A 13,889-nucleotide genomic window follows, 5' to 3' on the forward strand; every position below is an offset into this window, starting at 1 on the left:
GTTGGTAGGGCTATGATAATTCAAAAAATACTTAGGAAAAGGAACTTCCTCTAAAAACAATGGAAATTTTTTACTCTGCTGTGGAAAATTTAAACTGTATTGGGATTCTCCCAGCCCAGGGCAGGATCTGACAAAGCTTGAGTCCTTTTCAGTTTCTATTATGTATGTAAGTCAATATCTGTCAATATATAATGTAATTGAAAGAATGCTATCATCTTCATTTTTAGCCACTAGACTATGAGACAAGACGACTTTATACCTTGAAAGTAGAAGCTGAGAATACCCATGTGGATCCACGTTTCTATTATCTTGGGCCTTTCAAAGATACAACTATTGTGAAAATCTCTGTAGAAGATGTAGATGAACCTCCCATTTTCAGCAGATCTTCTTACCTTTTTGAGGTTCATGAAGATATTGAGTTGGGGACAATAATAGGAACGGTAATGGCACGGGATCCTGATTCGGCCTCAAGTCCAATAAGGTAATACTCCAGTAAGAAATTAGACATTGAAAAATTAATATATTTTAATTTTTTTCTACTGCTACTAGATCCTACATGCTACATTGCATCTAGCTGAATGTAGTAAGCTGTATTTTGCAGGGGTGAAGTTGGTGGGTGTGTTTGTTTTTCTATATGTATAAGCCTTAAGAAACAGGTAAGCAACACTGCCCAAGCTGGATGTGTGTTGTCTTGAAATATTGAACATAGTACAAAAACTATATTCTGGCAAAACAACCTTATTTACTGACTCTAAAGTCATTTGGCACATACTTCTTAATGAGGCCCAGCTGGTAAGACTGGATTAGGAAATTAAACTGAATCTAATTTTCTCCTATGGTGATTCGTGTGTATGGAAAAGATAGGAGATAACATCAAGAATCTGAAATTGAAGAATATAAAAATAACTTAGAATTACATTTTTACCCACTCTAATTGCATGAGACAACTGACAGTTTTAGTAGTTGTATTTTCTAAATCGTGTATGGAAAAAGAACAAACTTGGAGCATTAGCTTAATTTGTTTCTGACACAACTTGATGAATTAAGTAGTACTGATACATGCGGCAGGTATCATCACTATTATTTACACAGAGTAGCAACCTAAAGATTATTGTATGTAATTTTTCTATGTTTTGTTTATGTTTCTTTTCATTCTCTCATAGAAAATTTAGAAGAGGCAGGTGAGGCAAACCAATAATAGGGGCAAAGAAATTTCTAAAAAGTGACAGGGACCATTGAACCTAGATTTAATTTGCTTGAAGAAAAAATCAAAGATATATTTGATAATGCTCTTCATAGTACAGTCATTTCATTAGCTTTTGTTTAATGCTATCCAGTCGAAGACAAGAAATTTAAAGCAATTGCCATAGCACAGATCAAATTCTCTTTAGTATTTGCTCTGTTCCTTAACTTGCAGAAGAACCTTGTATATTCATTCAAACAATAATTACTTAGAATAAGTATTTACAGGATTTTATGTGCTACAATATCAATACTAAATACAAAGCGCTATCTGTTAACCCCAGAAATTAACAGCTAACATTTAAACAAAAGGATTTTGAAAAGTGTCATATTTTGAAATTAGAGAAGTTTGTCTAATACATTAATACTGCTATTAAAAAAATATCGTAGTTTTGGGCTGTAAAATTGATTCAGGTTTGTGATTTTATTTCTGGTTTTCTGTTAATTTTAAAATATTAGCTTCTGCTTATTAAAATTATAAGTTCAGTTTTCTATAAATTGAGTGGAAACAGCTTCCTGTTGCACTTATTTGTTGATGTTTGGCTAACATATTTATATTATTGTATGTGGTGGAGTGAGCAAACAAAACCCACCAAAACGTTACAGACATTATTTTCATATTATAGCATTTTTTTTTCATTTGGTTCAGTTTAGTTAAATAGTGTAAATAAATCCAGATGCACTTAATGAACTATTTAGATCACTCATAAAAGTTCATGGAAATATGAGCAATTGTTTCTGTTGCACTGTACACGTGTACTAGCAGAGCTTTTTTTCTAATTTGGCCCAATTCTGCCACAATCCTACGTTAAATTCCACATCACACGTTCAACCCTAACTTTGAAGGCACTGTTAAGTATAAGAAAAAAAAAAAAAAAAGGAAAAACATTGGAAAAAAAAGAAAAATACATTTTGCCATATTGTATTAGTAGAATTTTTTTGCCTGTGGAAGTACAGCAACTATAGCAACACAGAATGTCCCTTGACATCACTATACTCTTGAAAGTTCTGCATGTGAACTTTATTTAACTTGATTTTTTTTTTTAACTTGAGCTCTAGTAAATTAATACATTCTAAAGTACAGAAGCAGAGCTTATAACAGTAATTTTGAAAAGCTCATGAATTAGCTGTCAGTCTCAGTCTGAAGGAACAGTACATCAAAGACAATTTTCCTTTCAGGTTTAAAAAATCCTGTAATTGTTATACTGAAATTCTGACTTTTTTAATGATTCTCATATGTCTATAAAGGCTCAGATATATTGTATATTTATGAAATTCTTGCAATTTTTATTCCTCATTCTATGGAATTAACTTTGAGAATTTTCATGTTTATAGAAACTAAATATATGTGTTCTCAAATCTAACCTTTGTAATGTAATACACAGAACCTAAAAATTGTATTGACGTATGCTTTCTTCCATTTTCTATCATTATGACAATACTTTTCCTTTCTTTATCCATATTTAGGTTTTCTCTGGATCGTCATACTGACCTTGACAGGATATTTAACATTCATTCTGGAAATGGGTCCATCTACACTTCTAAGCCACTTGACCGTGAGATATCACAATGGCACAATCTTAGTGTTATAGCAGCTGAGATCAGTAAGCCAATTTGGTCTCTTCTTCCTTTCAGTTTTCCTTAGCCTGCAAAGTTTACAGCTGTGACTTCATGAGAAAAACACTCTCTTCCTTCCATTCTGCCCCTTTCTATTAGATATTCTGGGAAAGTAAATTGGGGGTAGCTAATAACAGCTGTCTCCTTGTTGTATCTTTTTCTCACCTACATCCAACACTGATTTTTAATGTTCAAGTTCATTCTGAAATGAACCAATTAAATAATTCTGTTTTATTATTTTTCTTTGAGCACAATGACATGATTTTGCTCTTAAGGTAGCATAGGTCAGGATGATAATCTATGTTTTTTTCTCTATTGTTTTCCTTATTTCCTTAGAAATAATTTCTTTATCTCTTCCTATCATATGTACACTTACAGCTCTTGCAATCAATACATCTTACAAGTTAGGTTCAATTCAATCCCAATGCTGTAGCATTTCTTGGAATATTTTCATGTTAAAACTACAAATAGCAGAACTCCTCCTAAGCCTGCTATGTTATTAACTAGTAACAATCACCCAACAGAAAATTTTCTAAGGGACAAGGCTCTGATTTTTTAAATAAGCCAGTGAAGATCACTTGCATTCAGAGACACTGGCATTTTTTAGGGTTAATTCTGTATCAGCCAAAAAAAAAAAAAAAATAAATAAAAAAAATCTGCTCATCAGCAGTGAAACAAGGCTGGCAAGAGCTACGCTCCAGGGAACTGAATGGAACGTTGTCTCCAGGCAATTAACCACTCTTAGCCTGCCTGTTCCCATTTCTATAGTCCAGACTAATAGGCTGCTTGTACTGAGCACACCTGATAGCTGTATTTTGGGGGGTTTTTTAAGCCTTTTTTTTTCTGTTTTATTTTTTTTTTCCTTCACAATGCATTGTCCTAAGCTTACAGTACTTCACAATGCTGTCCAGCATTGTACAAGTACTTTTCAGAAGTATTTATGTAATGAAAAAGCTTAGTATCCTCGTATGATTGTATCACAGTGCTAAATATATTTCCTTGTAGGGATACTTTATACACATTTACATTTTGGACCTACTTGGACTGTTGGCAATCTGTAAAGTGGTATGTTAGTTTTGGGGAAAAATGTGACTGGGGAGATTTAGGTCTTTAAAAATATTACGTGTAAACCATGACACAATGGAAAAGCAGTGTTACAAACAGAACTTATTTGGAAAGTTAGTACAAGAATGCAAAAGGCTATGAAAAACTGCCTGAAACCTGACATTTTAAACAACTCAGGATGTCAGAAAGATCCACATCACACTCTTTAGCAAAGGTGTTATTAATAACAAGTGAACTTAACGCCAGCTACTCCTGAAAGTTTACTGCTTTATTTGGAGCAGCTTAAAAGAAGAAGAAAAAAAAAATCTGTAATTTGGTTCATCTCTACTGTTTCTTATCCTATTCAATTAAAGCTTCAAAATCATATCCAGCAGAATTCCAAGGAATGCCTGCACCTTTTTTTACTCCTCGGTATTATTTCAGATTCTTGGTATGGCAAATAGATCAGCAAGTGAAAATAGGGACACTTGTATTCCAGAATTAGCCTATACTAATGAGAATTCATTTAAGTAATAATAAGGGTTTGGCATTTGGCAAGAGGGGAAGTTACTATTCTTGTTTCTTAACCTAAGGTCTGAAAATTTACATTCACATTTTTTATGGTAATTTAAACATAAAAACTCTGGTTCTAATCAATTTGTTGCCACATTATCTGGGGAATGCTTTCAATGGCTTTGATGGAATTTCTCCCCCTTACTAAAGCACAAGAAAGGAAAATCAGGCTTGAAAAATTTTCAAAACATATGTGCATGTTGTGGTTTAAGTGAACTCTGCCTCAGCCAAAACCAGCACAATGCTCAAAGTCAGTAACATCTTTTCTGTGTAAAACAAATCACAAACAATTTTAAAATAAAAACCTTAGAGCAGAATAATACTCTTGAGCCTACCAAATAACTAAATTTGTCATTACAGTAGTGGGCATACTTTTCATATACTACGTTTGCATAGATCATTAAAAATTGCAGTCCCTGTTTTCATGTAGAAATCTTAATTGCTCACTGAATACCAATACTTTTAATTTACTTTTTACCCTAAACAAAACATCTTATTTTTCAGGAGGTCTGATTCTTATCTGATATCAGTTTATATGCTAAATTTTGACCTGTTTCATTCCTAATCTTGCATGACTTCCCTGCCCATAGCAGGGCGTGTTGGAACTGGATGATCTTAAGATCCTTTCCAACCCTAACTGTTCTATGATTCTATGACTATTGCTCATGAAATCTGTAAGAAACCAGAACATATTTAGTAGGAAAATAAACTCTTTTTTTTTCTCTTCTGTCAGACAACCCCAAAGATGCTACTCGTGTTCCTGTCTATGTAAGAATTTTGGATGTTAATGACAATGCCCCACAGTTTGCAGTATTCTATGATACTTTTGTCTGTGAAAATGCGAGAGCTGGACAGGTATGCCTTTGATAAACACTTCCCATTTTCTAGTTTTACTATGGCACTTAATTGTAGATCATGTCTGTCACCTGGGAAGAATCATGTCCAAAATAGCTTTTGAAATGTTAAAAATGAAAGTAAAGTAGCTCTGTAGGTGAAACATAGAGTGAAATATCAACATATTACAACAGCATCTGTGTGTGAATTACCACTTTCCTTTACCTAACCCTATACTACTGTTAAATCCTCACTAGGTATATCCAGGAGACATGGTCATAATTAGTTTTGCTATTATCTTCACCAAGTAAGATGTTGCATGTAACTACAAAATGTTTAATCTATATTTAAAAAAAAATCAAATAACATATTTCAGATATATTTCAATCCATGCTGATGATGATTACATATATTTACATCTGTCACACCGTTTTTTTGGTTTTTTTTTTGTGTTAGTCATCTTTTATTATAGCACCAAAAGCTAGTGAAATTTTTTTGAACTGGTAACATAATATTTTGTTTTGCCTCTTAGAGGGTACAGAATGTGTACTTCAATCCAAATGTAATGTCTGAACTGATTATTATCTAGCTCCTAATAGGCAGCTGCTTATTAGAACTGTTAAAAAACTTTTATTACAGCACCGCATGTCCAAGAGTACAGTCAGCCAATAATAAATCCTTTAAAATGGCAGCAGTAGAACCTCAGTGCAATCATTTCAGCACCTCTGAACAGAATGTGGGAGAAGTGCCAGATTATCTTAATTGTCTAAATCCTACAGGTGTGGCATTCAGATTGTATTACAAATTTTACATTCAGGTTGCTATTCTTGCTAAAGTAATAACAGATGGAAATTAGAACAGGCCCAAATTTATAAAGCATAAGATATATAATGGTACTAAGCAAGGGCATTTGTCTGACATGACAGCTAAAAGTGAATTCAAGCTGTTAGGTGAACAGAAATCACTGGCTAAACATATAGAACTTTTGACAGTTGCAGTGTCTTCTATAAATTCTAAAATAACATTTAATAATCTTCAATATGGATTAAGAACTGGAAAATTAAAAGCAGTGAATTTTCCTCTTCCAGTTTCATGAAAAGAATTCTGGGTAAAAGAAATAAATGCATTAATCCGCAAATCTTACTCTGTCCAGGTGACTGACTGTAGAGGGAACAGGAAATGTTCACTAGAACAATTATATTATCATATAAACATGTTTTGAGGAACTCTAATTTTTCTGAGCTATCCAGAATATCCAGATCAGTATAATTTAGAATATAAAAGTTATTTTTGCATTCCACTGGTTTTCTGTTTGCATTCAGAAAAAGCTGTCAGTTAAAAAGTTGAAATAATGCTCACTAATCATTTAAGGCTAAAATGAAAAGCTGGGTAAGTTTTATGTATCCATAAATGTTTATTCAAATTGTTACAGACCTCAGCAGTGTCTCCTTTATCAGGAAAATGTGCCAAGTTTACTAAAAGGCCTATAAACTTTTTTTTTACTAAAGAAAATCTAAGTTGCAAGTGATTAAAAAAAAAAATCCACAGGAAAAGAAAGAATTGCAATGCAACATAACATGAATAGTCCATTTGAATGTAATTATTGCTTACTGGCAGATCATAAATTAGACTTGTTATTCTGGAATTCAGGCTGTCCTGAGACTGAATCTAACCAATCCATACTGAACATGGTGCTCTAAGTTTGATTCCTCCCACATTTATGCTAACTTTTTTTCCTTTCACCTTTTCATAATTATGTTTGATCTATGAACAAATTGAAATCTTCTGTTAGCTCACTGAAACTATTATATTTCACCATTCATGAATTCTGTGGTATTCATTTAAATATTTCCTGTCTCCTACTGACAAACATTTTACTGAGTATTATAGTTTTCCCGTTTCATTTTTGCTTGAAATTTCCATTTAGTTAATTTGTATAGAAGTATATATAGGATATGCACACATATATATACATATATAGATACACAGTACAATATATAGACGTGTGTCATTTTAATGGTGCTTGTTCTTTTGACTCCCCCCAAAAAGAGAACACTCTTGGTGTGGTGGCATAAAGGGACACAGACATTCATGGGAACTGTACAAGGCTGACTCAGTAGGAGCTGGGGGGAAGAAAGGAGAGAAATTCCTGGACTGCTATAGCCCTGTACACAAATAAGGTCAGCTGTCCTCCACCCCTAGGTGAAAAGAGTTAGGATCTTGGCATCTGGGCAGATGGATTCCCACTGGGTATTGTCAGCTTCCAGCTGCCACACGTGTGGCAGCTCAGCAGCCAACTTCAAAGATCCTTTAAGGTAAAAGACAGGAATCAGTATAGAAAACAGAATTCAGTCCTGCTTTAGAGAGACTGTACATGGAAGCTGAGTATGTTTTTTCCACATACTCATTTTCACTATAGTAATGGTCAGAAGGTGAGCCCTTTCTTCTCCCTTTGCAAATCCCCTGCCAAAAGAAAAAGAAGGCATGAGTTGACCTTGAACAGCAGCTAGGTGGCCACCCACCCGCTCGACCAAGAGAAAAAGACAACAGCTGCTGAATCCGCAACCTCCTCTGCCACTTGTCCTCCTCACACTTTTCCCAACTCCACTGTGGGTATTCCCCATAGGCTGCAGTCCTTCAGGATAAATCTGCAGCATGTGGTCCTCTCCAGAGCTGCAGGGAAACCCCCGCCCCACCGGGGCTGCAGGGGCATCTCTGCCGGGGGCCCGGAGTCCCTCCTGCCCTCCTCCCGCTCTGCCCTCGCAGGGCTGTTTCTCACCCGTTTTCCCTCAGCCCTGGCTGCCGGGCACCGTTTGCCCTTCCTTACCCAGGCTTTCCCCGAGGTGCCCGCCCGTGGCTGAGAGGCTCAGCTCTGCCCTGCGGTGGGGCCCTTGGAGCCGGCTGGGACCGGCTGTGTGCGGCACCGGGCAGCTCCGGCCACTGCGTACAGGGCACGCCCGGGCAGAGCCTCAGTGTTAATGGTGCTGACAGCACATGGGCGACTGCACCTAATCCAAGTATATCGTGATGTTTAAATGGGAAACTGATTAGTTTTCTTTACTTCCCTTTGGCTGTTCATCACTTTGGCCTACTCTAACACTGTGTTGTAGACGACCTTTAAGGCAGAGTTTACTGTCTGCATTTCCTGTACCACAATGGGGTGCTCATTGTCTCTTTCATTTTGATCAGAAGCAGTGAAATAAAGGAGAGTGGAGGAAATAAGTAAAACAGAGCTGTTTTGAAAACAAACAAACAAACAAAAAAACCTAAACAAACAAAAAAAAAAAGTAAGAAAAATCCAGATTCCAGACCTCAACCTTCTCTTAAACAGAAGCTGTGATAACTCCTTTTTGCTCAACTGTCAGGAAGTCAAATATACCTTAGGATACCCAAATCTGTGATGCTGCTGTAATTGTCTTCAAGAAAGATGGAGTAGGCTAGCAAAAAAATCAGCAAAATAACCTATATAATTGACTACATCTCTACTTTTATTATTCCTCAGCAATGCAAGAGGAATCTGCTTTCCCTCTTGCTCATTTGTATGTTGTGTTTGTATGTGTTGTCTGAAGCCTGCTTCATCTACAGGCCTTGAAAGTGCACAAGTGACCATGCAGTGCTTCAAAAGGTTAACAGAAAGGTGCTGCTCACTCCAAAGACCAAAGGCCAACTCCATATAAACTTCAACAACACTGAGATCCCAATCTGGTGAATAGTATGTTCCTTGTGATGACATACAGGAGGAACTTGAGTGCACCAGTGACACTACAAGGAGAACTTCCCATACTCAAACATACGAGTACTTGCTCTATTGGAATGTGTATGTGGCCTTATTTGAAAAGGAGCTAGCAATGCACTTCCAGTGCGAAATTCCAGTAATATCCTCATTTGCAAAATATATTTACATTTTAGAAGTTTAGGTTCTAATTGGGAATAGCAAAGCAAATAATGCTTTTGTTTGTGATGTATTTTACAATTTAGAGGTGCTGTAAATGTCACAATGTATCTAAACGTTTTCAGTAAGATCATCCTTAAAACTTTGCCTTTTAATTAAATGTATCAGCAAATAAACTGACACTATTAGCCAAATGTTTGCTGGCATTTTTTAATTATCCTTACATTTTCATATTTAAATGATGCTTGCAACAAAAAAACACAAGCTTTTTTAATCCCCAGTGCAAGCAAGTTAGCTGAATTTGCCTCAGAATTATTTCATAAGGTTAAACATGATCATTATTCGAACAGACAAGTTCCCAAAGCACTTTAATTGCTACAAGCGAGGGATGGAAGAATTAATACGAGTTCTTTTCTTGCTGTCTGTTGTTCTGATAAGGGATACTGGTTGGCAGTGCCATACTAGGTGAACAATCCCTGTAAATTGTGAAAGATTTTAGGCTACGAAAAAAATTCTACATGCTCCTTTTAAATTGTATGGACACTCAGAAGTGGAAGAGTTGATTTTCACTGACTGCATTCATGGTCTTCAGTTACGAAGTAAAATGGAAGTAAAATGTTTTCTTGACTTAATTTTGCAAAACCACCTAAATATTTATTTGCTAATTGCTCACTGAAGAGTTAAAAGGTTCTTTACTTAAAACCAGGTAGTATTCTTTGCTTGTATTATCTAGGATTTTTTTCGTTAACTATGTTATTAGATTTTTTATATGAGAAAACAAATTTAGAGAAAGACAAAAAACTCCAGTTGAGAAAGCAAGCAAGCTGCTGTATTAAAAGAAATCCAGCTCTTGCCTCATGAAGAAATTTTTTGGTGTATTCTGGATGCACAGAAAGAAGTTGGGAGTTAATAATGCATTTTTAAGGCAAACAGGAGTACACTGCAATTACTGATGTTAAAGATGATCAGCCCTGACAAAAGCTGTGATACTAAGAGAAGTGGCTGCATTTGGAAGAACTGGAAGAGTAAAAACAAACAGGGTTTAACAAGTATGACACAGGGAATAAGTAGTGTCAAAAATCGGACGTAATTCCATGCTTGACAAAACACAGCAACTTAAAATAATGGATTAGAAATTAATAATAAAAATTATCTATGCTAAAGGTCAACCTATTTTTTACAAGTTAAACTTAGGAACATAACTGAATATTCAGGCCTGCTTGTATAAAAATTCATCCATAGATACAGTTTTTATTGCTATGGTATTAAAATAAACCACTCTGAAATAAAGCAATAAATATGTAAAACAATGCATTTTGTTTGGGAAAGGACATTTTGATAGAAACTTCAGTGAAAACACACACACATGTTCTACATACACACATACATGCGCACCCTAACAGATACGTGCTGGTAAAGGACTTGCCATTACCTCCCCCTGAATACCCAAACTTTTTTGTAGTCATTGCAGAAAGCAATCAGTCCAAGTATTGATCTGACCTGATCCATCTTACTCTGAGAATTGTAACATCAGAATTTCATTCCACTCTGAGGTGGTGCAACTGTAGAGTCCACTACAATGTTTTACAAGAGTTGAAATGTATATAATCCAGCTGGCATTTTTCTTCTCAGGAATCTTACTGGGTGGGGTATTTTTGGTATACTAATAAATAGAAAAATCTTGATTTTATATACACTTGTTCAACATTTGTTCAGTTAATAAGACCTACAGATTAAGTGTTAAGTCAATATGTGTATAGCCTGAATATGAAGTTGTCTAACACTTCAAGTCTTCTTAATCATACAGCTGTGTCAAAAACCTAGTTGTAGTTGGGCTTTTTGTTGTTTGTTTGCTCCCTTTTTCCCCCTGCAGCTTATTCAGACCATAAGCGCAGTAGACAAAGATGACCCTCTTGGTGGACAAAAATTTTTCTTCAGTTTAGCTGCTGTTAACCCTAACTTCACTGTTCAGGATAATGAAGGTAAAATTCATGCCTGTTTCACAGAAAGAGTTTTATTTTTACTCTCTGGCATACATTCCTGGAATGGGTAACTGCTTTTGATATCTGTCAATATATGGAAAAGCTGTTAAGGCTGCTGCTAGCAATAATAATAATTCTGTGTGAAAGTCTGTGGTTTGGGATGTGTACATTTCTATGTTTTTATCTGTGTAAGGGAGGCAGAAATTAACATGGCAAAAATTAGCATGGCAAAAATGTGATAAAAGAAGCTATAAAGAAAATCAGTAAAAGTCTTGGTTTGGTGTGAAGAGCCAGATGAAATGCTTGACCAAAGGATTCAAAAAAATTTCAAAAACGGCTTCAGCTGGTAAGTTCAGGTTTTTCTCTTCAGCCTTCTGTTGCATAGTTCTGATTACCCCAGTCTTCTGTTCTTCTTCTTTGTGACCATTAATGAAAATAATGGTTCTGAGCACATAGCCACTTTGTCTTTTCTTTTCATCCTTTGTCAATCTTTCTTTATCAGAGAAAATTTTCAGAAGGTTCTGTTGGGGGAGTGGAACTATGCACCCATTTTGTCCTTCATTATCAGTATGACCGAGAGGGCTGTAGATTACAGAGGAAATAAATGAGGGAGGACATGGTATTGGGCTTCATATGTGTTAAAGGCATAAAGGCAGTAGAAGCAGTACTCTATTCCTAATGAAGATTTCAGGAAATAACAGGCTGCAAACAACAGCAGAAAAAAAAGTCTAGCAGCAGGGAAAGTGAAGGATCAAAATAGTTTGGGTACTTTCTAAAATCCCCAAGAACAGTAATTTAAAGATATCAGACACAGTTTTTGATGTTGACTGAAAACAAATACCCCAAACCAATGAAATATGCAGTAAAGGAAAACTTTGTGCTTCACACTGTAGAAACTAGGGGAAAAAAAAAAACCAAAACACATTTTAAATAAAGATGCCTAGGTCCTGAGTGTATAGAGGTGCAGACCTAGCTATTTCTTTCCTATCTGTAATTCTTTTTGCACATGGATTGCTTTAATACAGCCTGAAGTTGGCTGGCAAGGTAGCTAATGACTTACCTCAAGAGATCCACAAGTATGATGAAAATTAATTCTTCCTTCTAATTAAGATAATATGTATTTTCTCTCTTTTGGACAAAAAAAGTTAACAGTTAAGGTGCTGGCTCACACTCCAGTGTTGTGGCCCTAGAAGAAATAGTCTCTCCCTTTTGTTCATTCCTTCTCTTCCTTTCCTGATTTCTGGCCCCTCAGTGAACAGCTTTTGATACTGAAGTATTATACTACATGCAATTAAGATTTGTCTGCTGCAGATAGAGATCAGTTAATTCACTTCTCAAAATGGTGCAGGAATACTTACCGTCTTTCACATTTTCTGAATTCCTAAAACAATTTTTACCCCCAAAAATATGCTCCACGTGCTAAGGTACATAATTCGTTGTTCTACAGTATGTTGAAAGTGTTTTGGTGTGGAAAATCTCATACTGAGTTTGCAAGCTAGCATTCCTATGGGTGTTGTCAGAGAAGATCCATAGAAATAATCTTTCAGAACAGAGTTCATGTTGAACAGTGTGAAATGGAAGGTTACTTTTTCTCAGTTGGCCACTTAATTTCAGGAATTCAGCCCTGAACTGGAACTGTGTCCTGCACTGGATGCATTAATATATAAAACATTTTAAGCTTTGAGAAATCCTCTTTTCAAATCACCCTCAAAGCTGGCACAGAGGCACAGAGGAGCAGGCCAGATGTACATATAAAGTTATAAGTAGCTTTCTGATCAAGTGGGGATGTTGTTAGGAAAAAGAGATATCACTATGATATCAGGAACAGTTTCAAAATGGTACCAATTGTGTAAAATATGATGGTTTGAATGTACTGTAAATATGCATTTTATATTCATATACTCTACAACAGTATATTTCAATCAATCTAGATAACACTGCCAGAATTTTGACAAGAAGGAATGGCTTTAGTCGACACGAAATAAGTACTTACCTTCTACCAGTGGTGATATCAGACAACGACTACCCAATCCAGAGCAGCACTGGCACGCTGACCATTCGAGTGTGTGCCTGCGACAGCCGGGGGAACATGCAGTCTTGCAATGCTGAGGCCTTGCTTCTCCCTGCTGGACTCAGCACAGGGGCACTGGTTGCCATTCTCCTCTGCATTATTATCCTGCTAGGTAAGAAAAAAAAAGGCATCCTTCCTTCTGTGAACAGATGCTTCAGGCCCGATTCATTTTACAGAACTGCAGGTTGGGAAAATTAATGATCGTGGATTTTGTAAGAAGAATTTAATTGCAACTTGAAGAAAAAAGAATCAACAGTGTTTGTCTGTGAATTGGGCATTGTAAATAAGAATTCCAGTTCCAGACTGTTAAAACTATCAGTGCGAAACCAGAAGCTCATTGTTGTTCTTTCATCTAGTTGTCCAAAAATGATCAGACAAAAGGAATAGCATAATCAAAATTCGTGTCTTTCATTTTAATATTTTTTGAGGTAATATCTCTTTTTTATTTAAATAATTATATGAAGTCAGCATGCAGTATGTATTTCAAACAGAAGATGCCTGTAAATAATATTTTTACTAGATTAAAGCACTGCCTATCCAGCTGTAGTAAAAAAAAATAATATATTTTGTAAAACATCCATTTTGTGGGTTTTAGAATATCACATAATGATGTATAATTCATCTCAGAGCAGTT

The 13,889-nt window shown here is 35.7% G+C and overlaps 1 protein-coding gene across 3 annotated transcripts in view; it reads left to right on the top strand.

The window, feature by feature from the left end:
- The window catches only part of CDH10 (cadherin 10), a 91,878-nt gene that overhangs the window by 76,604 nt on the left and 1,385 nt on the right, over positions 1–13,889 (top strand). For all 3 annotated transcript variants that reach the window (XM_061346689.1, XM_061346688.1, XM_061346690.1), the window contains exons 7-11: positions 228–481; positions 2,710–2,846; positions 5,210–5,331; positions 11,076–11,184; positions 13,116–13,367. In XM_061346689.1, the coding sequence (XP_061202673.1) occupies positions 228–481; positions 2,710–2,846; positions 5,210–5,331; positions 11,076–11,184; positions 13,116–13,367 (874 nt within the window). The remainder of the gene's footprint in view (positions 1–227; positions 482–2,709; positions 2,847–5,209; positions 5,332–11,075; positions 11,185–13,115; positions 13,368–13,889) is intronic.

The sequence above is a fragment of the Neopsephotus bourkii genome, unplaced genomic scaffold, assembly GCF_033783945.1.
Source record: "Neopsephotus bourkii isolate Nb327-2 ecotype Australia unplaced genomic scaffold, CSIRO-AGI_Nbou_v1 NB_272, whole genome shotgun sequence".
NCBI lineage: Eukaryota > Metazoa > Chordata > Aves > Psittaciformes > Psittacidae > Neopsephotus > Neopsephotus bourkii.